Below are 26,580 nucleotides of genomic sequence, written 5' to 3' on the forward strand. Positions count from 1 at the left end.
ACTGGTGTCAACACCCAGATACAGAAAGCTCTCCGTAGCGATGCTTATCTGATCATATTTGAAGAGAGAAGTTGAAGGGATGTGGGGAAGCCGCTCCTTAGCCTTCATGTCTCAGACATCATCAACTTGATGGGATCTGGGATCATAAAAGAGACGTATGAGGTCTGTCCAGAGCAGCGTGGATGGCAGGCTGGTGCATTAGAACTCACCCATAATGGGCAGGACAGCACTTTACCCTTGTGAGGATAGATGCATAAACTCTGGTTGTGAGTTTGCTTTTCATGTTCATAATGCCTCTGTCCAAACTATTACCCAGGGACTTAAACAGAATTCCTTAGACACCATCATGGTACTCTGTACAGTACTGTCCCTGAACAGGGAACTCATTTCACAGTAGAAGTAGAGTAGCCGTAGGTTTATGTTCACGTTCATGGAATTCGCTGTCTGATCATGTTCCACACCGTCCTGACACCGTTGGCTTGAAGAATACTTTTTCTGTTCAGTGTTAGAGGGCCCTGTGCGTGCTAACAAAGCACTCTCCCTTTGCGCTATATCCTAGCTGTTAAGATTCTGAAAGAGTTGATGTTGTCAGTTTGGTGCTAGTGTTTCTTTAAACTCTAAACAACTAAGGGTGTCAGTTGCTGCTCTTATGAAAAAGGATATTTTGATTGTCCTTATTCCGCCACCCTAGGCAATATGGCTCTTAAGTTACTAATTTTAGTCTTGATAGCAAAAGATAGTTAAAACCCTAAATTGGTACTACTATTTGCCCATTAACATTGTCAAAATAGTTATTTCAAAAAACATATTATTTATATTAAAATGTGATTTAACAGGCTCAAGGGCTAAAATATTTTCTTAACTCCTAGGACAAATGTTTTCTGAGGTAGCCTAACAAATAAAAGCTCTTTAAAGTCTTGATGACTTCAAAGGATAGAACTGGCCATGGACCAATTGTGAGAACTTCCTATTAATAGGTGGATTTTGATTTTATTAATTTAAAAATTTTAACATGATCTTTATTTAAAGGCACCTTTGCCACTTTCTAAGACCATCTCTGCTGGTAAGCATGACTATCTTTATGTTTTGTTTGGTTTGGTTTGGTTTTGGTTTTTCAAGGTAGAGTTTCTTTTTCTTCTTTTTTTTATTAAGAAGTTTTAAAATACAGTCTTTTCTCATTTTACGTAGCTATCCCGCCCCTACTCACTCCCCTCCTCCTGCTTCCTCCACCTTCTTCCACCCTACTTCATCATCCACTCCTCAGAGAGGGTAAGGCTTCCCATGGGGAGTCAACAAAATCTGATACTTCACTTCGAGGCAGGACCAAGGCCTTCCCCCGTGTATCTAGACTGAGCATGGTGTCCCTCCAAAAAGACTGTGCTCCTACACAGCAGTTCAAGCACTAGGGATAGAGCCTGGTCCCACTGCCAGTGGCCCCACAGACTATTCAAGCCTCACAACTGTCCCCCACACTCAATGGACCTAATTTTGTTCTATGCAGGTTTGCTCAGCTGTCAGTCCAGAGTCAGTGAGCTCTCACTAGCTCAGGTCAGCTGTTTCTGTGGGTATCACCATCATGGCCTTGACCCCTTTGCTCATATTATCACCCCCTCCTCCCTTGGGCTGGACTCAGGTAGCTCGCCCCAGGGTTTGCTGTAGATCTCTGTTTTTGCTTCCATTAGTTGCTGGTTGAAGGTTCTATGATGACAATTAATTAATTAATCAGTCTGATTACGGGAGTCGAGACAGGGCTTCTCTGTGTAACTTTGGAGCCTGTCCTAGAACTAGCTCTGTAGACAAGGTTGGCCTCGAACTCACAGAGATCCTCCTGCCTCTGTCTCCAGAATGCTGGAATTAAAGGCGTGCACCACAACCACCTGGCTTATCCTTATGGTTTTTAAGACATTGTGCACATCTTCAAGCTCTACTTTGTACTTTTACAAAGTCTACAATGTTTTTAAATGAGCTCTCTTTTGTTTTATTTTGGAAAAAATAGATATTTTTTTTAAATAGATATTTAAAAATTTTTATTTCCTGTTTTTGTGAATTGTCTTCTATTCTGAAAAAGTTCAGTAATTATCTCCTTTTTAATGCTTTTTTAACCACTTGATCATCTCCTTCTGAGATTCAAATAAAAACAATCATTCTTCATCATAGCCCTTATTCTTTCAAGTGCTCTTCTGAGTCTTAGTTTTATAGCACTCTGCTATTCCGTGGACCAGTTCTCAGGTCTGTCTTCAAGCTGAGCAGCAGTCTCTTCACCTGCTTGAATTTATGCGACTGTGAATATGTAGTACCTGAAAAGGTCAGAAGAGGGCATCAGATCCCCTGGAAGCTGTGAAGTGCCTACCATGGGTGCTGGGAACTGAACTCCAGCCTTCCCTTAACATTGAGCCATCTTTGCAGCTCTGTGATCAACTGTTTAGCCCGTTCATTCTGGCTTTACATTTGAGCCAAGAAGTGATAATTCCAAACTTCACACTTGATTTGTTTTCAAAATGGACGGTCATGACTTACTTTCTTATTGCCTGATCATTTTTGTGATTTTTCTCTCTTACCTTTTTATATTTTAAATTCCCCATTATCTGGTAAGGATTTGATGATTTTAACATTAAGAGACCTTGTATATTGAAGCTCAGTGTTTGCTTTCCAAGGGCTTTTACTGGTAGAGTCTCGCCCCATTGTGCATTAGGGAAGCTGTGCGAGCTCATTTTAAAAACACCTTAAATAGTGTTTTCTGAGACACGCTCTCTCTGTGAGTTTAGACCAGTCTTATGCTTATACCGACCTGCCTGCCTCGTCCTCAGGAGTGCTAAGATTACAGCTATGCGCCTTCATGCCCAGCTGTGCTTTTCTTTATCCTTAACACTGTTTCCCATAAGAATCAGGATTTTTTGTTTTTCACTAGAGAATGTCTGGCCTCTTTTAAAAATGGGTGGTAAAAAGCTTAACCACAGTATCTTTCCCTAACTTTCAAGTTGTTCAAGTTCAGGATGCCCGAAGTCCTCTGCTACAAGCTTCACCCTGGGGGAATTTCCCTTTCTCCTTGGCTGGCTACTCACTAATGCCGAATCCAACTTCAGTTCACTTGGTGTGCAGACGTGTGTGCCTGCAGGTGTATGTGTGCCTGTGTACAGGAACCAGAAAAGCTCCCGAGACTTCCGCAATCGCCATCAAGCCCAGCATACACCGAGGAGGTTTGCAGGACTGGTTTTCTGTAGTAGGGCCATTCGGAGTGCACCGTTTGCTATGCTGCATGGAAGTGTGGCTTATCTTTTGATACTGCAAAGAGGTTGAGAGGTAAAGTGAACACTTTACCTTTACAGCGACTGATGGCACAGAGGCCCACAGCAATAATAAACTAGAAGATCCCTTTTGTGGCTCACCGTGAAGCGGTAGGAAAGTTAGTTGACCTCACATAACAATTATGGTCTGAGAACTGCCACAATGAAGTCCCTGAAACTTGGTAGGGACTCAAACGGGGTTTGTCTCTCCCCATTTAAACTGTTCCTTGATCCATAGTGTTTTCTGCTCCCCTCCTTCCGTAGTGGCATCAGCTGTCAACTCGACACAGCTTAGAACCAACTGGGGGTGGGAGGGTCTCTATTGAATAACATTTTATCAGCTGAGTTCGCACGCATGTCTTCATTGTTAACTTACTGTAGTGGGCAGCACCATTCCCTGGACTACATAAGGATAATATCTGAGCGTGAGTCCAAGCAATCCCTAGAGCAAGCTGGCGAGCATTGTTCTCCATGGTCTCTACAGCAGATCCCTGCCTGAGTCCCTCAGGGTTGGACTGTAATCTGAAAACGTAAGCCAAAGAGACCCTTCCCTCCCCAAGGTGCTTTTAGTTAAAGTATTTTGTTATAGCAAGAGAATGAAACCAGGACATCTCCTCTGCTGGTACATTTATCACCTTAGAAATAGCTTTCATTTGTGGGGAAGGCAGCCAGGTGTTCCCTCCATCATTTCCCTCACGACAGGCTACTCCAGATCACCCAAAATTTAGGGATCGTTAGCATGATTTTTATTCTTCCAGATACTGATTTAAATAATGGTTATTATTTTCTAGGGATGTACATATAACTTCCATTATACACATCAAATTCATAGGATTAATATTTTATCACCACATTAAGAATGAAGAAAAAGATGGAAGAAATAAGCAATTCGTTTAATTACTTCATTTAATTTACTTAATTCATTTACAGCTACAAAGTCTGGAAACTGGGATTCAGGCTGAAGTTTTTAATCCCTAAGCCCATGTTCTTTTTATTCCTCTTTCTCTGTTTCAACTGACAGTCATTTAGGTAACAAGGAGCATGCTCCGTTTGTTAGGCACGCAATAAAATGGCTCCTAAGTGACCCACCTCCAAAGTCCTGGTCCTTCTCCATCTTTTGGGAGCAGTTACAGTCCCTTAAACATTCTCAGAGTACTGTGTATGCAAGTGAGGGCTGTGAAAACACCCTGAGACGTCTACTTTTGTTTTGTTTTGTTTTTGGGTTTCTCTGAGTACCCTGGCAGTCCTGAAACTGGCTTTGTAGACAAGGCTGGCCTCAAACTCACTGATGTCCATCGGCCTCTGCCCCCCAAGTGCTGGGCAAGTGATAGGCATGTTTCTCCTCCACCCTGTGAGACTTCTGCAAATATAAGTGGAGACAGACTTTGCTTTGGGCTGCCAGCTCACAACAAATGACACATATACTAATTATTAAATATGAAAGCTTGGCCTTAGCTTAGACTTGTTCCTAACTAGTTCTTATAACTTAAATTAACCCATAATTTTTAATCTACATTCTTTTATGTGACTCGGTTACCTCGACTCTCTTCCCCATCCTGCTTCCTCTACATCTGGCTGGTGACTCCACCTTTTTTCCCCCAGAGCTCTTTCTCTTTCCCCAGAAGTCCTGCCTAACTTCTTCTTGCCTAGCTAAAGGCCTTCCAGCTCTTTATTAAGCCAATCACAATGGCATGTCTTCTTATAGTGTAAAGGAACGTTCTACAACATGTACGTGAGGTTGAGGGAAAATTTCCACATACATTTTCAGTTTATGACTTTGAACATGTTCCCATCTCTATATTTGAGCAAATTATGGCTTTCAAAAATGTAAAACAAACAACAACAACAAAACAGCAACAACAAAACCTCCAACACCTTGTAAAGCATATGCTAGATTACAAAGGTGTGGAGCTAATTGTGTGCGAGTCCGATACTCAATGTGACTTTTGTTGAAAAGCATCAGGGAGTTCATGCACAGCAAAACTTTAAATATTCGTCTAAGATTTGGAACTCTGGCTGATCTTTGAGAGGCCAGAGTCTTGTGCTTGTGAATCTTTCATAGCATATGTTCTAGCCGGGTCACTCTGGGCACCATGAGGAGGAAGATGCTGGGCAGAACAACTGGGCATAGAAATGGGATAGGAGACTCTGAAACGCAGAAAGATCATGGGAGGCACCCCCCCCCCCCCAAGATGAGGACTATCAAATATCGAGCCTAGAGACAGAGCTGAGATCAGGTTTTTCTTGTGAATCGCCCCTCTGCATACATGTTCCATGGAACCTGCCAGAGGTTAGCCCTGGCCTTTCACCGCGTTTCTGGCAGGGTCTCTACTCTGCCAATCCAGCTGGACTGCAAGTTCCTGGGGATTCTCTTGTTTCTGCCTCCCACCTCGACACAAGACTTCTGGGATTACACACATACATATTATCACACTTGCCTTCTATGTGAGTTCTGCAGATTCACACTTAGGTCCTCACACCCATTGACAAGCACGTTATCCATTAAACCATCTCACCAGTCCCAGAATTCAATTTCTAAGAATGTGAACATCTAGACAATAAAATGTAGCTTATATCTGGGTTAAACACTATTAACAGAGTGCATGAAGGATTTGGGTTAATTAAAAAATGAAGCAGTCTCTATTTTTGTTTGTTTTGGGTTTGACTGTAAAATATTGTGATAATAGATTAGAATAAACACTTTAACACTTTCTGATCTTCAGTGTCTCGATCTGTAAAATGGGTATACTAGTGTTACCTTGCAATGTAGGTTACAAGATTGCACATAATCTGTGCAGTGTGTCAGACACATACTAAGTGATTGGAACCTGCCTTCGTTTCTTCCATTCTTTCCTTCCTTTATATTTTGAAACAGGGTCTCATGTATCCAAAGCTGACTTTAAACAAGCTTTGTATCTTAAATGTGTGATTCTTCTGCTTCCATCTACCAAGCGGTGGGATTACAAGCATACATCACCATGCCTGATCTATGCAATGCTGGAGATCAAACCCAGAGATTCATGGAGCTGGGCAGGCACCCCACCAGCTGAGCACAGCTGTAGCACCTGGGCATTCTCAGGGCTGGGCAGGCACCCCACCAGTTGAGCAGCACCTGGGCACTCACGGAGCTAGGCAGGCACCCCACCAGTTGAGCAGCACCTGGGCACTCAAGGAGCTAGGCAGGCACCCCGCCAGCTGAGAAGCAGCTGCAGCACCTGGGCACTCACGGAGCTAGGCAGGCATTCACCAGCTGAGCAGCAGCTGAGCAGCACCTGGGCACTCACGGAGCTAGGCAGGCACCCGCCAGCTGAACAGCACCTGGGCATTCATGGAGCTAGGCAGGCACCCACCAGCTGAGAAGCAGCTGCAGCACTATTTTCTTTTTTTCTCAAAGACTAATTGTGCCGTGTGTATTTTATGAACATATTACATTCTTAGAAGAGACCCAGAGTCATCTGTCACTGGAAACGTTACTGAATGACGAATGTTCTGGCCCTGGTCTCCTCCTTTCCGCAGAGTGGTTTAATGAGGAACATGCTGACACACATCAGCACACTGGCATTTTGAGAGCAAGCTTTGCCTCGGGAAACATCCAAGCCTAATTTTGGACGGTCCCACAACTCAAACTTCCATCTGTCATTCTTATATAACATGATCTATCCAAAGGATGTGTCACTATTAACAAAGTCATGACTCAAAAGAAGACAAGATTTTCTCAGAGCAGTGACAAGGAACATAACTCATCGTCACAGATTTTTTTCATGTGATGAACAGTACTAATAGAGGTGTTTGAGAAAGGAAATAAAAACGTAAAAACTAATCCCTATACTAAGACAATTATGAATTACATTTAAAGTTTTAATGTGGTCACTCAGTCAAGGGAGTGTCCTGGACTTCTATGTAGGTCAGGGGTAAAAACTGTGGAGTTGGTAGACAGTGTTTCCAAGGAGAGACTGATGCACATAGACAATGTCAAGGGTGTAGTAGAAGTTTGATCTCCAGTCTATAGTAGCATTTCAAGTAAACCAATCTCTTTATGTAGAATAAAAGCTACCGCATAAGGCCAGGCTCTCCAGAAGGCGGACTGTTAACCACACAGCACTTTGGGATTGGTAAATGACAATCACTTCCATCAGTTGCCTCCAGGTGGCCAGGACTTTTTGTTCCACCTTCCAACTTAGGAACAACAAATAAAAGCACTAAATATGAACACCAAGCCACTAATAAAGGGTTCTACATGTCCAAGTGACCTGCCTACAACTCTTCCTGCTACCCCTAGTCAGGAGGGTCTGATGCCCCCATTTTCCTACTATGAAGTTCCTGTCTGGAGCGATTTATCATGAGCTACTGTGGAGCATGACACAATTACAACTTATAGCAATTGATAATTCTGAGGTCAACCCACCCGAGATATTATTCTCAGATGGAGGAGTCCTGCCTGGCAAAGCTGGCAGGCCACCGACTCTGAAAACTGCTGCTTTCATCTGGAATTCGCTCGTGCAGTAACAGCTGTGATAGCTCCTATCACCGTGCAGGCTCATGTAATGCGCACATGTAGTCTCATGATTACCTCTCAGTCTCACGGGCACACACATTTGTGGGTGGTCAAAAGGATGACTTCTCTCTACACTATGTTCTCCACGTTACGGTGAGAAACTAAGAAGCCTGGTCTCTATCATTAGCCTTACTGACGGAGCAAGTTGGCCAGACATGCGTCCTTCTGGACAAAATAATGAACGTAACTTATGTAACTTTCACAGATTTTATTTATGAAATTACAGGTGCCTAGCCTTGTAGGCTCTTAGCCCTTCAGAGGATTTATGATGAATTAGGGCAGTATTGCAGGTTGTTCTGTCTTAGTCCTTCAAGAGACCAATAGCACCTACCTGACTAACCACATCTAAATATTATTAATCACACTTTAGAAATGTAAGACAATGCATGCATTATTTGCCTTTTCCTTAGGACTTTCAATGGTTTAGTTTTTTCCCTTTATAACCTGTAGTGGCCCCATTAAAAGACAGCTGGGCCCTCCTCACAGCTGCAGCTGCAGTTAGCTGGTTAGCTGCAAACTAGTTGATAAATTTGCTGCATATTTTCAAAGAATGCCTGTGTCCCAAGGATTTTCCATATAGCTTTTTAAAATTGCTATCTAGTTACAAGTGAATGGGGAGATACACACACACACACACACACACACACACACCCCACATGTACACACTTGGGAATTCGTAATATAGATTGAGAAAAAATAAGATGGAGAAGGAAAAAAAGAATGTAGAGTAATTAGAACAAGAATGATTGGAACAGAAATTTGGAACAGAGAATCAGAATTAGAATTGAGAAAGAGAATTAGAGCTAAGAAACTGTAGACAATTCGTACAGAAGAATTAGAGTAGAGGCAGTAGAATAAAGAGAAAAAATAAAGAACACACGAATAGAAAGACCGTGTGTGAGAAGATTCTTTTCCCGCAGCCATCAGACTTTAGTTCCTACGCTTATTGTGGCTTCTCTTTTTGAATCCTGAACGTTCCTATTTCTCCATCTATCCTGGTGTCTATCAGAACTTGAGTGACCTCGGCTAGCACATCTGTGGCAGGAAGCTGTAATTATGTAGCCTTTGCTTTCCCACCTTGTGACAGTTTTGATTATTTCCACATGAGGCAAAGGTCTCCCAAGTTACCAAGAAAGTAACTTAACATGGTCTTTTTTAACTTGTTTTTAAGTGTGAAAGTAAAATTTACTTTGTTTTATGTGTATCTGTGTGGGCACATGCAAGACACAGTGAGCATATGGAGGTCAGAGGACAGCCTGTGGGAGTCAGTTCTCTCCTTCCTGCATGTGCCTTCCTTCCGGGCATCAAACCTGGGCCATCAAGTTCAACAGCAAATGCCTTCCCTCACTGGGCCACCTCACTGGCCCCAAGGAGCCCAGCCTTTATTATGGATGGCTACTTTCAGGGTGTAGTACCATGTCTTCCCTTTCTTCTCTTTATATCACTCCTTTTCTCTATTAATTCTTTTAATTTATATTTCCATTCTCCAGATTGTGTGTATGTGTATAATGTATATGTCTATACCTGCAAATTGTACACACATAAGAAATATATACTTTTTGAAAAGACATCTTGTTATGTACCCTGGATTGGCCTTGAGCTCACAATCCTCCCTCCCCAGCTGCCTGCAGCACGACCATCACTACCTGAGGTTATCTGTGCTGCACACCAGTTCAGCAACCTCTAAATGAGTCACCTTGACTGTCTTCTCATTTCAAGCCACTTCAATCCCCACATCCAGATAGTTTTCACACAGGCACAGCTGGGATGTCACCTATCTGACCAAAACAACAAACAGGAAACTTCATAGAATTGGGAACAAGGCTGCTTGCTTTTGGAATGAACTTCCCTATTGGCTAAAGGAGCAATGAAGTTGTATCAGCTAGAAGATCAGGGGCCCGCTCCTGTTTGTCTTAGACAAAAGCTCGGTAACCATTGGTTCCAGAAGCAGTCAGACACCTCACTCCTTACAGGAAGTGAGGCCCACTGTTCACCATCAACTAGAAAGCAACAAATCTGTGTCTCCCCTGATTGAGTATCACTTGTAGTAAGGAAATATGGTGGCTCTTGATTTTCTTGCTCAGGATATCTGTCTCACATAGGAGTGGCCCACAAAATCCAAGATAAAACTCAACGTGTGATGCCAACTAAAGCCAACTGAGATAGATCACTGTCATTGGTGAGAACCTCCTCCTGGGCTGGGCTGCAGTGTCCACTGTCATTGGTGAGGACCTCCTCCTGGGCTGCAGTGTCCACTGTCATTGGTGAGAATCTCCTCCTGGGCTGCAGTGTCCACTGTCATTGGTGAGGACCTCCTCCTGGGCTGCAGTGTCCACTGTCATTGGTGAGGACCTCCTCCTGGGCTGCAGTGTCCACTGTCATTGGTGAGGACCTCCTCCTGGGCTGCAGTGTTCACTGTCATTGGTGAGGACCTCCTCCTGGGCTGGGCTGCAGTGTCCACTGTCATTGGTGAGGACCTCCTCCTGGGCTGCAGTGTCCACTGTCATTGGTGAGGACCTCCTCCTGGGCTGCAGTGTTCACTGTCATTGATGAGAACCTCCTCCTGGGCTGGGCTGCAGTGTCCACTGTCATTGGTGAGGACCTCCTCCTGGGCTGCAGTGTCCACTGTCATTGGTGAGGACCTCCTCCTGGGCTGGGCTGCAGTGTCCACTGTCATTGGTGAGGACCTCCTCCTGGGCTGCAGTGTCCACTGTCATTGGTGAGAACCTCCTCCTGGGCTGCAGTGTCCACTGTCATTGGTGAGGACCTCCTCCTGGGCTGCAGTGTTCACTGTCATTGGTGAGGACCTCCTCCTGGGCTGCAGTGTTCACTGTCATTGATGAGAACCTCCTCCTGGGCTGCAGTGTCCACTGTCATTGGTGAGGACCTCCTCCTGGGCTGCAGTGTCCACTGTCATTGGTGAGGACCTCCTCCTGGGCTGGGCTGCAGTGTCCACTGTCATTGGTGAGGACCTCCTCCTGGGCTGGGCTGCAGTGTCCACTGTCATTGGTGAGGACCTCCTCCTGGGCTGCAGTGTCCACTGTCATTGGTGAGGACCTCCTCCTGGGCTGGGCTGCAGTGTCCACTGTCATTGGTGAGGACCTCCTCCTGGGCTGGGCTGCAGTGTCCACTGTCATTGGTGAGGACCTCCTCCTGGGCTGGGCTGCAGTGTCCACTGTCATTGGTGAGGACCTCCTCCTGGGCTGCAGTGTTCCAGTTTTCTTCTTCCCACTTTGCTAGTCCATTTCCAACAGAAAGTAGTCAGACTTGAACCACTGTCCATATATACTCAAAAAGGTAGGGATTTGGGGGATCTTCCCTGGAGCTGCCCTCTCCATACCCCACCCACAGCACACCAAGTGGCGGCCCCTCTCCCTGGAGCTACCCCTTTCATACCCTGCCCAAAGAAAGTCCTCCAAACCAAACAGGAGCTCCACCCCCCCACACACACACACCTCGAGGGTTTTTAAGGTCTGGTCCACAGACCTCCCCTCGTGGTTCTATCTCTTCTGCTGGGACCGATTAAAACCCGGATGTTAATTCAGTCTGACCCGATTTATTGCACTGGAGAAGAGACAATAGAGAGGTACTAAAATCTGTCTGACAGGGCACTGTGTATGGCTCACCTCAGACAAAGGTCCACTTGAGGACTCCTGCACCGAAAATGGCATCATGGGGGGAGAGGAGATGAGAGGGGAAGATCATGTGACAAAACACGAAGCCCGAGAGCTGCTGTGTGAGTGTGTGGGGGTGTGCTCACATATGTGTTCAGGTACACATGCATGTGTGTGTGCTCCCACACAGAGCTAGAGGCAGGTGTCAGGTATCTTCCACAATTGATCCCCACTTTATTTTTTGAGACAGGGTCTGCTCACTGACTCGATGGGACTAGACTGGCTGGCTGGAGGGTGAACATGATCAAAATACACTGAATGAAATTGCCAAAAAACTAATAAAAAGATCAGGAAAAAACCCTTCAGGTGCTCACACTTGTGTGGCAAGGCAAGTATTTGACATCTGAAGCTCCCTTCCAGTCCCTCCTCTTGAGACCTTTATAGAGCAGAAAACCAACAAAGCCATCAAATGCAGATACTTTTACCACCAAGCTGGGGCTGAAATCCCAAGCCTTAAACAAGCAAAAGCTAGGCAGAGTGTCCCTGACCTACAGCCTCATCTCCCTCTCTTTCTAGTTCATCATCCAGTGAGGATATGTGGATGTTTCTGTAGCCAATAGACATAAAAGTCAATGTATACAGTGCAATTTTAGCTGAAAAATACACATCCAACAGCCTCTATGTGATCTCTTCTCCTGTAATTCGATTGAGCGGTATCAGTGTATCAAGACCTCTCTGGCTAGCAGGATTCAGAATTTTTACAGCAGATAGCAGAAATTTCCTAAATTCCCAAGTATAAAATACAGGTATAAAAATACAAATTCAGGACTGGAGAGATGGTTCAATCATTGAGAGCTATGACTTTCCAGACAACCTGAGTTCAATTCCTAGCATTCACATAGCAGTCCACAACTATCTGTAACTTCAACACCATTTTCTGGCTTGTCTGGGCACCAGGCATTTGTGTAGTGCATGGACATGCATACATGAAGTATCATCTGTCCTCACAAACATAAACAATCTTAAAAATGCAAATGCACAATGATAGTCTTGGGAGATTTTCTTCTGCAATGGGACTGCGAGTGATTTATTTCCTTCTACATGTATGCATTCTAAACTTTCCACCATAGATATTTAAATTTCAGTATGACTTGCAGAACCAAGGTCTTCTATCTACCACAGAATAAACTTCAAACACTTTAGCTGGAGACTTAAAATCTTCCATGATAAGACTCAAGCTTGCCTTCACATATTTTCATTTTCAGATTTCAGTATTGCTCTTTAAATTCTAAAGAAAAGTAGCTGGTTTGCAGTTTTCCAAGGAGGACTAGCTTTTCTTCTCTGGTGTTGGGAATCACACCCAAAGCCTTCGCATGTTCAATAAGTTCTCTGCCACGATTATTTCTCTAGGTAATGTTTGGACTCCTGAATTTTCTCCATGCCCACATCACTGTGTAAACTTACTTTGATAGCAGTTTTGCTGTTTTGTCTACTTTTAAGCCCTTTCTGTTGAGCCCCTATTTCTTGCTACAGTGTAAGGACACCTCTTCTGGGCTGCAGCCTTTCCCATTATTCTCCCACTTCTTTCTTCCTCCATTCTTTATTTCCCATATTTAAAAATTAATCTAAATTAGTATCTTTAATTAATTTTGTTACTACCCATCCCTAAATTTCTTTTAGATTTTTATCAAGCAATGTGAACTCTTAGTCTGCGTATTTTGAAGCACTTCAGACCCAGATACTTGATAATTAGTGTAGACCTAAGCAATTTTATCTGCTCACTGGAGCAGGGACTGTGCGCTGTCATGACCTATTAGTCAGGAAGGAGTGTGACAAACAGGAAGAGGAAGTAAAGGTTTATCAGATGTCACTTGAACCAGCTGCAACCTGTGAAGTTTGGATCAGACTGACTTTAGCTCCAGGTCTCTGGTCACTCAGAGGCCAGGTTCATAAAACTAGCTGCTATTAGATCCTTGCATTTATTAAACCATTCAATAAATGATTGTTCTGTGGGACTGTCTTTCCCATTTCTGTATTGGAAATACACATTTTCCCAGTGTTCACATATTTTTCTTCATTCGAAATAAATATTGTTTCCCTCCTCCTTTCTCCTTCCTGTCTCCCTCTGTTCCTCCCTTTCTTCTCCTTCCTCTCCCCTTTCTTTCACTGCCTTTTGTTCCCCTTCTTTCCTTCCTTCTTTCCTTCCTTATATCCCTCCCTCCCTCCTTCCTTCCCTCCCTCCTTCCCTCCCTCCCTCCTTCCCTCCTTTCCTTCCTTCCTTCCTGACTCCCTTTTTGCCTTCCTCCACTCCTTTCACTTAGTTTATTTCATCTATTCCTTTTCAGTAATGAATACTTTTATATTCAATCAGCAGAGTACAATCTGACTGTCTCTTTCACTGTGAAAAAAGAGGTTGGTCCTACGACCTTAGTTTGAGTAGCCAGAAGACATACATATGTTTTCATTTTGATCCTTTAACAAAAGAAGTTAAGGAGATAGCTTGAACTTTTTCTGTATAAATAAAGCTTTCAAAAACTCAATTACTGGAAGGTCAGTGAAATGGCTTACAGGGTAAAGATGTTCATAGCTGAGTGCATAGCTTGACTTTGATCCCTGGCATCCACACGGTAAAAGGAAAGAATCGGTTCCTGAAAGTTGCTCTCTGACCTCTGCACATGTGCCATGTTGCAAACCCAGAGAAGTACCTGTGAGAACACAAGGAAACACACACAATAAATAAATTAGCTAATATTTAGAAAAATGAAAAAAAAATCGGTTGTTAGAGTAGTTATAAGATCCAAGAATTCAAAATTATCTGTACGAATTATAAATTTTGTTTTTCTATGTGCCTTTCATTCATGATTAATATATTAATCTACTCTCTAAGCATTATTTTAGGTGTATACTGTATTCCAGAAACTATGCTAAGAACAGGAATACAGAATGAAGTGTGTCAAGAAACTTAGAGTAACTTGTGGAAGATGGATACATAAACCATTGCACCATAGTCCGGTTGAAAAATGCACTAACAGAAGGGCACCTTTGGAAAATGAGGAATGATGGCTGGCACTGGAAAGGATTTCCCAGGGAAGTCTCAAGTCATAAAGGCATCTTTCTGTTACATAGAACAGGTCGGTTCAATTTCAAGAACAACATGACCATTTTGTCAATCACCTCTGTATAATTGGGAATATAAGCTCGTATCTTTCAGACCCTCTTTCTAAACTTTAAATACACAAACATGTATGTTAGTGATAATTTCAGCTAAAAAGTATGAAGAAAAACCATTCATCTAGGAGGAATTGTGGCCACCATGACTCTCCTGCCTTTTGTATCCCACTTTCTTTGCTGGTCTCTGCCCTTCCTGGATCCTGTATCCTCTAAAGGTTCGCCACTAACCCTGGTCTTCACATCAGCATCAACAGACTTTTCCCTCTTCTTTCAGTCAAACAAAAATACAGATTCTGTCTCATCTAAAGAATAGAAAAGTATAGAACTCTGGTTTTGACAGACTTTTAAAGAAAACCCAGAGTGGAAATGGATGTCTTGTGCGGTGTTGCTGTGTAGCCTCCGGGCAGCTCGCTGTCAGGCGTCTGGTTTGCATCTCCGGTGTGGTGATCTCATTCTCAGAAGAGTGACCCTGTTTTTATACATCTTCCCAACTGGAAAAAAAATTGAACAAAAAGGAAATGTGAAAGACGTGCAAAGGGAAGGGGGCAGCAAAGGGAATGCCTCTGTGAGCACAGTGACCGTTGACCCAGTTCTACAGCGATGGGGAAGACTGGAGGAGATGGCAAGAAAAGGGGAGAGGTACTGAGTTTAACACAACTTCTATAAGAGTGTCTGAGGTCCTCACTGTAGTCTCATGCCATACACCAACAACATAAGCAGTGTTCTGATTGATAGGAAAAGGAGGGGAGGGGAGAAGAAAGAAGGGGAAGAGAGGAGAGGATGGAAGGAGAGAGGAAACGGGGAGAGGATGGGGGAGAGAGGATGGGAGGGGAAGGGACAAGAGAGGAGACAATTGGAGGGGAGAGAGACTGGAAGAAGGGAGGAGAGAGAAGAGAAACAAGTTAAGAAAAGCATAAGCAAAGAACCTTGGATATTTTTTTTCAGCTTCAGAGCATCTATTAATTTTATTCTAAAGACAAGAGAAAAATACTGATAAAAAAGTATATAAGATAAAACTAAAACATTTCAGTCCAGTAAATTTCTTTAATTCTATGAGTCTTAAGGAAAAAAAAAACTTTTGTGGCTTTATTTTCTTTTAACAAATGGCCTACAGAATTAAGACTAAACCCCCAGATGGTTAGCTTCTTTCTCATAGATCTGCTTTCTTCTCTTCATCAAATTCTTGACTGGGCATGCTTGGTACTCACCTTTAATTCCATTACTTAGGAAGCAAAGGTGGAAAATCTCTGTGACTTCAAGGCCAGCTTCGTCTCCGCAGCGAGTTTCAGATCAGGGCTACACAGTGAGGTTCTGTCTTAACTAATCAATCAATAAATAAGCAGATGAAAAATCAGTAGTGGGTTAAAAAAAACTTTATAAAGGTGATTTTTTTCCCTTCCAGTTCCCTTCTGGATACTTCATCCTGTGCTTACAGTGTGTGGTGACATATAGTATGTGCTGTAGTGACGTCATGTAGTATAGGCACTGGTGATGACATACTGTAAGAGCTGTGGGGACATATAGTGCAGGCTGTGGTGACAGACAGTATGGCCTGTAGTTATATAGGTACATATTTCCCTTAGCCACAACTCTCTGTATTCAGCTGTGTCTTCTAGAAGTTCTTCATAACTTGGGCTTTTTACTAAGTTAGTCCACTTCTATCCAAGTCACAAACATTACTGTGTCTGAACTATAGTTAAGTTTTCCAAATTAAAAAAAAAAAAAGTCCCAGTTTTCTCTCCTGTCAGGCAGGAAGCATTTCCGGGAGATTAATCACTGTTTTGCCTTGCAAAATTCAGAAGGTTCAGAGAACTTGGTAAAAAAGGTTGTATCACCCGACTTTGAATTTTGGTTTTTGGAGGCAGTCCCACTTGGGTGGAAGCAATGATGAGTCAGTTTGCGGGTGATCGCCACAAACAGTGTCTCTCTATAAAGTCGGGCTCAGGAGGGTGGACATAGGAGGAGGTAGAACACAGCGAAAGCAGCTCAGAGCCGAGGGAAGCTGTGGAAATGAAGAGTCTCCTGGTCTTGCTGTGGCTATGTGTGGCAGCTGGCTGGTCCTATCCGCTGCACAGTAGTGCCGACTCCGACATGGAGTTTCTTCAGGTAAGAGGTGGAAATGGCCTCTGGGCTCTTTGGCAGGGCACAGTTTTGCAGTCCACAGACTGGTTCTGACTGCCTGTGTAGGAGTGGTTCTGCAATGGAGGAGTGTTAGAAGGTCTCAAAATCACATGATTCTTCCTTTGGTATAGAAGAAACAAAGGCCGCCAGTGTTGGGTAGTACTTTGAAGGTCCCACATGCTGGCAGTGGTAGCAGCACTAACACTGGAGGCTCAGGGGTGACGGGGACGAGAGCGCCAACTGCTCCTTGCTTTGGACCATCCTTCAGGGCTTGAGTCCAGTGTAGCTCAGAAAAATATTTATAGTGTTAGTTCATGAGAGGCTTGCCTAACTTTTTCCTAGTAAGCCACTATGAAAAGTGGAAAATTGAGTGAATTAAATAAAATTACCCCAAACAGACAAATATTCTCACGAAGGCTTATTAGTTCCTTTTGACTTTCTCTGCACTAAATCCTTCTGAATTTCCTCTCACTTCCATTGCTTTAACTGCAAAAAAGACACTGTTGCAAAAATAAAGCCAGGATGGGGCCATCCCTGACAAATTAAATGAAGTATTATGCTTACGATTTCAGCGAACTAGAAAAGTAGGTCAAAGAGATTAAGAAAAGTAGAACCATTGCTGGGCTTGGTGGTCCAAGCCTGTAATCCCAGGGCTTGGGAGGCAGACAAGGGTTATCATGAGTTCAAGCCGTCTGAGCACAAATTCAAGGAGTTCCTCGATTACATATCGAGATCCTATCATGATGAATGGAATAAAGAAGGTGTATGACATATACTACAAATAGCAATATCGAAGAAATCAGAATAGAAACTTAAAAGCTGCATTTATCCCGTTAGAAATACTTAGAAAACTACTATGGCCTTGCAAAAGATGTGAAGCAGTTCACTAAGAAAAAGGACAGTAGTCCTGTTGTCAAAAAAATCCAAGAAATGCAGAAGTTCCTCGGGCTGGAGATGACAGGGAAGCTGGACTCCAACACGATGGATGTGATGCTCAAGCCCAGATGTGGCGTCCCTGACGTTGGTGGCTTCACTACCTTTCCAGGTTCGCCAAAGTGGAGGAAAAACCACCTCACCTACAGGTAGGTGATTGGGTCCAAAGTTTTCACACAGGGCTAGCACTGCCAGAGGCCTCGCAGCAACACACATTTCCTTCTTCCACTTCTCTCATCCAGGGTTGAAAATTATACACCAGATTTACCGAAAGAGAGTGTGGATTCTGCCATTGAGAAAGCGTTGAAAGTCTGGGAGGCGGTGACCCCGCTCAAGTTCTCCAGGCTCTCTGAAGGAGAGGCGGACATCATGATCTCCTTCGCAGCTGGAGGTAAAAGCCCAGGAACTGAAACACACATTGCCCAGTGGCGTCTTACTGAAAATGTCACAAGGAGGTCCTAACCAGCAATTGTCAGTTCTAAGTATGTAACTTTTCCCTTCAGAACATGGAGACTTCATTCCTTTTGACGGGCCTGGAGCAGTCTTGGCTCATGCGTATGCCCCTGGGCTGGGGATTAACGGGGATGCTCACTTTGATGATGATGAACAATGGACAGAGGACACCACAGGTTAGTGCTCCGCCTCACAGCTGGACTCAGTGTTGGAAAATTTTCATAATCAGCCTTACTAATACTAGACTGTGTTCTGGATTCCAATGGAACACATTTTATTTGTTGTTGTTTTAATAATTGCTTAGTGTAGTTTCTGGTGCCTAAAAAACATTTATTTTCCTAATAAGCACAACATAAAATATATCACTAACTGTTTGACCTGTCCAACTTTGATGTGATGGGTTTGTTTTATCTTATTATATTTTGTTTTGTTGGTATCCCTTAGAAGCTTCTTCTTTTCCAATGAGAGACAGAAAGGGAGTGGGTCTGGGGGGAAGGGAGGTGGGGAAGACCTAGGAGGGGCAGAGGGAGGCGAAGCTCTAATCAGGATATAATGCATGAGAAAAAACTATTTCCAATAAAGAGGAAAAGTCATGAAATTTTTAGCAGTTGTGGATCTTATTGATCTACAGGCTACTCTTACTAAAGGTTCCTAATAGTATCTAACTGTAGACAGCCAAGGAATACAACAAAGCAACGTCATTTGCCCTTTTTACTTTTCAAACCAGAAGCCAAAATTAAACTTCAGAAATATAAGCGGTTTTTGTTTGGTTGGCTGGTTTTAATACGCTTACAATTTTGTGAGTTCTAGTAAGGATGATTTTTTTTATCAGTTTCTGAAAGAAAAGAACCATCCCTGAAGGACAATGGCAGAACTGTCTAGGCAGGTTTCTTTTCGTAACTTCGGGGATTGACTAAACTTCCAAAAACTTGACTGAAGTAAATTGTATTACTTTCGAGATTAACTGGAATTCATAATGAAAATAGAAACTGATATATGTAGAAAGTACAAATATAAGTTTTGCACTGAATAAAATTCTTGTGTTATGGAATTAGCATTTCCCTGCCCTGCCCCCACAGAGGACCCTCTTTTAAAAGGAGAACTTCCTCAGGTCCACATCATCCACGGGGAACATCTGTCAGAGTTCTGCCAATTTCATCACCTCACAGTTTCAGCCTGAGGGACTTGTCTCCCACCGTTACAGTGAGAAGAAAGTGAGCACAGTTAGAATCCAAGAGTTCATTTACGGCAAATGCTGAGGCATGCTATGTTTAAACCAATTTTACAAACCCTATGCCATCTCTCTCCTTAGTCGTTGTCTGGGACTTGGTATGAGAAAGGGTGTAGGCAGAATCCAATGGGAAGCGCAGGACTAGGGTTAGTGAAGGGTTTTAGATGGAGAACCACCTGAGATGAGCTGACCGATCCCGAAATTGTCAAGTGCTAACCACATGGAGCAGTTTTAGTTTTTTGTGGGCGAGGGAAAAGAGAGAGCCCTGATATGCTAGACAATAAGTGATCTCCATTCCAACTGCAATGAGTGAGGATTGCTGCTCAGACCGTTTGAAGCCAGAGAGAGGACTGCTGGGTGAGTAGAGGTCCTTCAGACTGAGCCCCAAATGTGACGTTTTCAAAGACACATGTTTTGTTCAGTGAGACAGCAAACAAAGTGAGTACAAGCCTTGTGTTTTCAGGAGTAAATAAATGTTGTGTGCTGCTCACCTGTATGATGTACATGCAGTTAAGGGCAAGCAACTGTTATTTATGATCTCTTCCATAGGTACCAACTTATTCCTGGTTGCTGCTCATGAACTTGGCCACTCCCTGGGTCTCTTTCACTCAGACAAAACTGAAGCCTTGATGTACCCAGTCTACAGGTCCTCCACAGACCTGGGCCGCTTTCGCCTCTCTCAAGATGATGTGGATGGCATTCAGTCCCTCTATGGTGAGGGAAACTGGAAAAGGGAGTCTTTGCGATACCACGTACTTGTCCGTAATCCAAGTCAGAGTTCTGGAGGGTTTGGGGCAAGCACACAATTGACAGGGGCCACATTTCTCCTAACTTTGCCTCCTTTAATCTGTTCCCTTTAGGACCTCCCCCAGCATCCCCTGATGTTCCTGTGGTACCCTCCAAACCTAATTCTCCGGAACCTGAGTTATCACTGATGTGCAGCCCTGATTTGTCCTTTGATGCAGTCAGCACCCTTCGGGGAGAATTCTTGTTTTTTAAAGACAGGTCAGACAAAAGAACCCTAAATCCCTATCTACTTTCAATGAAAATGCTTAGAAAGGATAGTAACATGATTACATATATAGGTATATTACACACATTTCATACACACTTTCCACACACACACACACACACACACACACACACATTCCACACACACACATTCCACATACACATACATTCCACATACACACATTCCACATACACACATTACACACACACACACACCTCACTTACTCACTATGGGAAGTGTGGGTGATATTTTAATTACTAATTACATGCTGTTTCCTGTGTCTTGCATGTGGTTAAAGCTTATGCTGAACCGATTAGCTGACATTGACATGGTGGAGAGTTTTGCTTTCCCAGATGCTGTCTGGAAATCTATGGCAGGAGTGGGGAAGGAGCGAGACAGAGACAGAGAGACCCAGAAAGAGCTGTTTTCCCAGCAATGACATTCCTACGTTTTGGCGGCCCAGCCCAGAGGAGGGAGAACGTCGAGGGCACCACACTAAAGATGAGGGGTGCTTTCCAGTTGTCATCTGTCTTTCTCTTACTTCTATTTTTAGGCATTTTTGGCGAAAATCTTTGAGGACGCCCGAACCTGGCTTTTATTTGATCTCTTCGTTTTGGCCGTCCCTTCCTTCCAGCATGGATGCTGCCTATGAGGTTACCAGCGGAGACACTGTCTTCGTTTTTAAAGGTGACCTTTCCACAGCATTGCTTTACCTTAGTGGAACAAGCCTCTGGGTGGAAAAAGTGAACAGGGCTTTTCTTCACTATGTCCAATTCTGTGTAATTAAAAAACAGGCAAAGATAATAAAGAATCATATAAAACCAACATTTTATTTACAGTTTAAAAATGAACTCAGGGAGATACAGTGCCCAGGTTGAAAATTCCCTCATTTGACCTCTGTTGATTTTTTCCAGCTGGGCATTTTTCTTGAATACCCATCACACAGCTAAGGCCTAAATTTATTCACCATGAAAAGACATGGCGTAAAGAATGTATTTCTGGGCTGGAGAGATGGCTCAGAGGTTAAGAGCATTCCTGCTCTTCCAAAGGTCCTGAGTTCAATTCCAAGCAACCACATGGTGGCTCACAACCATCTGTAATGGGGTCTGGTGCCCTCTTCTAGCCTGTAGGCATACACGCAGACAGAATATTGTATACATAATAAATAAATAAATAAATATATATATATATTTTTTAAAAAGAATGTATTTCCAAAATTGCAAGGCATGATTTCTGGACTTCTAACACTACTGATGATTCTGTCATTCTTTTGTTTTTGTACAGGAACTCAGTTCTGGGCAGTCCGAGGCCACGCGGAGCAAGCAGGTTACCCTAAAAGCATCCACGCTCTCGGCTTCCCTCCCACTGTCAGGAAGATTGATGCTGCTGTGAGTGCCAAGGAGACGAAGAAGACCTACTTCTTTGTGGATGACCAATACTGGAGGTGAGATGCTGGGGACGTGGCTTTGGGAAGAGACCGCCTGAGAATTGCTTCTGCCCTAGAGAAAAATGCTTCTGCCAAACGCTTATCCTCACTCTCCCTCTCTGGGTGAGAAGTGGGGCATTGAAAACTGGGGCGGGATCAGAAACCCACATAGGGCCATTGACAACTGTGGGGGTCAGAAACCCACATAGGGCCATTAACAACTGTGGGGGTCAGAAACCCACACAGGAGCATTGACAACTGGGGGCTGGGGACCTAGAATCATGGGCACATCTTCCAACAGGCATTTCTTAAGTTTGAGCGTGCGTCTCCTCCCCTCCCCGACACTGTGTAGCCCCTCTTCTCTACCTGCTCAATCCTGCACATACTTCAAGCTCAGGCTTAATGGCTTCCACCCTCATGAAGTCTTTGTTTCTGAACTTCATAATGAGCCCATGTCCTCATTCATCGCTCCTCTGCCAGTGCCCCAGAGTTATTGTTCCTAGATGTGGGTTGTGATCCTCTCAAGGACTCCAGCCGAGCTCACACACTGATGACCCCTGCCTGGGTTACAAATGAGACACAATAGCAGACCAGTTTTGTGGTTTCCACTCAGGCCTCCTCACAGACTTCCTGAGTCCTAGGCCATCAGTCCAGATTTTGAGACATCAAGGCACATGGTCCAGTGTGCAGCTCATTGGCCAAAACCACACTTGCTGCCCTTTTTAGTCTCATTCAGTCCCCTTCACTAGGGAGCTTCCATAGAGAACTTCAGCGTACAGAGTAGGGAAAGAATAGACAGCCTACTTATGGTGGTGAGCTGCAAAGTATAGTTTCTTGTTTTTAATATCCAACTTCTAAAATTTATCATTTTATGAGCATTTTGTGTGTGTGTGTGTGTGTGTGTGTGTGTGCTTACACATGCTCCACATTCATGCAGTACCCTTGTAGGCAGACGTGCGCATAGAGTTCCTCTGGAATTGGAGGTACAGATGGTTGTAAGCCACCATGTGAGTGCTAGGGACCTAACCTGTGGCCTTTGTAAAAGCAGACATTGCTCTTAACAGCTGGCCATCACTCCAGCCCCAAATATTCCATTCTTATTTCTGAGGGCATATCTGTGTAAAAGTGTGTACATGGGCATGCAGCTGTCCACAGAGGCCAGAAGAGGGGTCCCCCTGACGCTCTGAGGCTGGAATTATAGGCAGCTGTAAGTCATCTGACTGTGGACGGTGACATGAACTGCAGTCATGGGAAAGAACAGCAAAAGTGTTCTTAACCACTAAGGCATCCCTCTAACCATGGAAATCATATTTCTGACCAGTAACTTAGTCCACGCATACATGCATGTGTTCACTTATATGCAGACATATGTACACACGTTTGTATATTAACACGACCATACAAACAAGTAGCTGTATCTGTGTAGATGATTTGTGATTGAAAGAAGATCTAAAGATTCTCTTGTCCAGACTTAAGAAAAACAGTAACAAACAGTATTGTTGGAGTAGGCTGTTGTCCTGTTCCCAAAGGAGCTGTGATTTAAGAGCTAAGTTTTTACCTTTGAAAAACACATGGTACTAACGAAGCTTGACATCTATGTGGAACTTGGAAAGCTTGCTGGAATTCCACAGGCTCACGAGTGTGGGGAGCACACCCTCCATGCACTGCTGAACTGCACTCTTGCTTCTTCTGCAGATTTGATGAGCAGAAACGATCCATGGAGCCCGGATTTCCCAGGAAGATAGCCAAGGACTTCCCAGGCATTGACTCAAAGGTGGATGCTGTCTTTGAAGCATTCGGTAAGAGGACCTGTACTCTGTTGGCAAGAGGGCTCTTGAAATGCTCTGTACTATGAGAATACAGAGGAGGATTAAATCATTTTTAATAACAGATTTTAAAGAATCAGTGCTCTCCTCTCTCCTAAGAACTTCACTTGCTTGCTTTGGTGGCATTTACCGTTCTCCTTCAGGTGAGCTGTTTTGACTCATGAAGGTGATGAACACAGACTCTTCTACTGAACACATGTGTGGAAGACAAAGTGCTGGCACGAGCTGCTGCCGTTCTTGATCCATGCTATGACAAAGCTGCCGCCAGTGGTGGACCTGCTTTAAGGCTGGCTGGCCTTCTCAAATGCATGTTTCCATTATTCAATTGTAAACTTTCTCTGTCTTTCTAGACTCAGTTAGTGACTAACAGCATTGCTTCTTGTAAATATTCATCTTTCCATGCACCGAAACTTAAGGAATTTTTCCTAAGCAAGAGTAAGCTGGCGATTGTTACTGACACTGAGCACCACATCTGCAGAGAGGAGAAGGGGTGGAGCTTCAGACATGGCTCCCTAGGGCCAGAAACAGCCCTAGGGCTGGAAGATGATGACTAGAGAGAGCAAAGGAAATAAAGCTTAGTTTCAAACAAGCAGGGATGTTTTTATTTTTTATTTTTTCTGATTATAACACAGACTCAGTGCTGTCTCCTTCCCTCCCTGGCAAGTACACTGAAGAAAATATTAACATCTGCCTAAACTTCAACAGTTTATCAGAAAGATGGAATTAGATAGGCTTATGTCATAGAGCTCTTGCCCAATCAAGTTTTTAAAAATAGTAGCTTTATTAATGCTTGACATTTTCCCTGACACAGACTAAAACTACAGAGATACTCTGTGTTGTTTTGTTGCTGTTTTCTCTGATGAGCAACTCTAGGCAATGGTTTGAATGTATGATTTGGACATTCTAGGCAAGGGTTTGAACACATGACTTAAAACACTCTAAACAAGTGTTTGAACATATGATTTTGGACACTATACGCAAGGATTTGAACATACAACTTTGCACACTCTAGGCAATGATTTGAACACACAACTTTGGACACTCTTAGGCAAGAATTTGGACACACAACTTTGGACACTCTAGGCAAGTGTCATATCACTGAGTCACATCCCTGATTCTTTCTGTTTTTCACGTACCTCTTACTGAGCTTTTTATCTTTCCAAGTTTCTACTTAGAAGTAAGTAGCTCACATTTTATCTTGTTTTTTACATGCAGGGTTTTTCTATTTCTTCAGTGGATCTTCACAGTTGGAGTTTGACCCAAATGCAAAGAAAGTGACCCATGTGTTGAAGAGTAACAGTTGGTTCAATTGTTAGAAGATATTCGAAAAAGGCCTGGCGTATTTTATCTGAAGTTGACAGTTTTTCATTCGAGTCTTTGTGAACTGAAGAAGTTTGTTTCTCTCAGTATGTGCTATTACAGAACCAGATGGAAACTGTGGATCACCCCAGCCAGACTCGCGTGGTCACAGGACAACCAGAAGCACTCCTTATCTTGTGTGTTGTTACCTGGAGAGGATGGGATCACTCCTGGGCAACAAATAAGTGACTATATTTATGTAGATTATTTGTTTTTATCTAATAAAAATTGATGTATCATTTATTTAATCAAGGAATTTTGCATGTTGATTTTTAAAACAATTACTCATCATCTTGGGTGCTGAGGAACTGAGTAACACAAAGCTTGAGATGCTCGGCCGTTACAGGTAAACACTCGCTGTATCTACTGGCAAGGTTATTCATAAAAAACAGTACCACTCACTCATAATGCACTCCAGAAACAGGAAAACACTGACTTGTATTTTCCCCACCTCGACTTCATATGTCGTTGTCATACCTAATGGAAAAAGCTAGGGGTGAATCTCATGTTCTAGGGCTGGTTTTTAATAACTGCAATGAATCGTACACTTACAGCAAATAATCTAGCTTGAATGCCTCATTTTGCAGGTGAAGGGATCAAGTCTATCCCTTTAGCTTACGTATTTCCACAGTACTGACCCTCCCTGTCTCAGCCATCAACTGCCCTAAAATCTACACTGTACACACATGAAAACATCATCTTGCGCTCTTTTTGTGTCTCTGTGTGCCTCAGGGTGGACATCCGTCTGCATTGGCAATTCTAAAGTAGGTTTCTCATCCCTGAGCAGCACTTAAGTTCAATGCCTAATAATGTAGTCTGTGCTCACTCACTTTTAGGCTGTTCGTTCATTCGGAAATAATTTATTAATCACATTCCATGTGCCAGACATTGTGCTAGACTGGAGATTTGGAATTCTGAAAATATGCACACAGTTCCTGACTTCACTGGGATTATTATAATTATCATTTCCATCCAGGAAAGACACACAAGACATTACAGATCTGAAGAAGCACTTATAAGGCTAAGGAGTAAAAAAGAAAGCAGACTTTTGTGCCCACTTCTAGGAGACTCTTCTTAGAACTGTGTCCTTTCCGGGGACTATTTGAGGCTGGTGGAACCACAGAACAGGGCCTGACTGTGGTGGGAGGTGTGGTAAGTGAGGAGAAGGCCTTAATCATAAACAGAAGAAAATTCTAAGAGCATTCTACAGAGGACAGGAAGCATCAAAGAAGGCTTTAGAACTCCTGTGACCTGACTTCTGGCCCCTTCACTCACTATCTTGATTCTGTTCTGTAGATTTTATATGCAGGCTGGCCCTGAAGGCTCCAGAATGGCTTAGTTCCATTGCACGGGATGTTTTGGTCCTGGAAAGGCCCAATACTTTACAGGAAAGAGGAGTGTCTGACCTGAGGCTAAGAGGAAGGAAAGCAGATGCTGAGGATCTGCTGAAGAATTAGGGATAAACCAACAGAAAAGGAGATATGACCTAGGTGAGAAGATGAGGGCCAGCACCTTACCACATTGGGCGCCACCCAGTAGTGAAGAGGCGATCAGGCCTGCTTTTCGTCCCACCTGGCTCCCGCATGGCTAGCTTA

General features: G+C 43.4%; 1 protein-coding gene across 1 annotated transcript; it reads left to right on the forward strand.

Annotated features, from left to right (window-relative positions):
* The first annotated feature begins 16,634 nt into the window (after nt 1–16,634).
* Nucleotides 16,635–24,942, forward strand: LOC130873409 (stromelysin-1-like). The gene is made up of 10 exons (XM_057768229.1): nt 16,635–16,730; nt 17,583–17,827; nt 17,921–18,069; nt 18,182–18,307; nt 19,912–20,076; nt 20,223–20,367; nt 20,928–21,061; nt 21,659–21,818; nt 23,496–23,599; nt 24,842–24,942. The coding sequence occupies exons 1-10, from the start codon at nt 16,635–16,637 to the stop codon at nt 24,940–24,942; spliced, it is 1,425 nt and encodes a 474-aa protein (XP_057624212.1).
* The last annotated feature ends 1,638 nt before the right edge of the window (nt 24,943–26,580 follow it).

The sequence above is a fragment of the Chionomys nivalis genome, chromosome 4, assembly GCF_950005125.1.
Source record: "Chionomys nivalis chromosome 4, mChiNiv1.1, whole genome shotgun sequence".
NCBI classification, from domain to species: Eukaryota; Metazoa; Chordata; class Mammalia; order Rodentia; family Cricetidae; genus Chionomys; species Chionomys nivalis.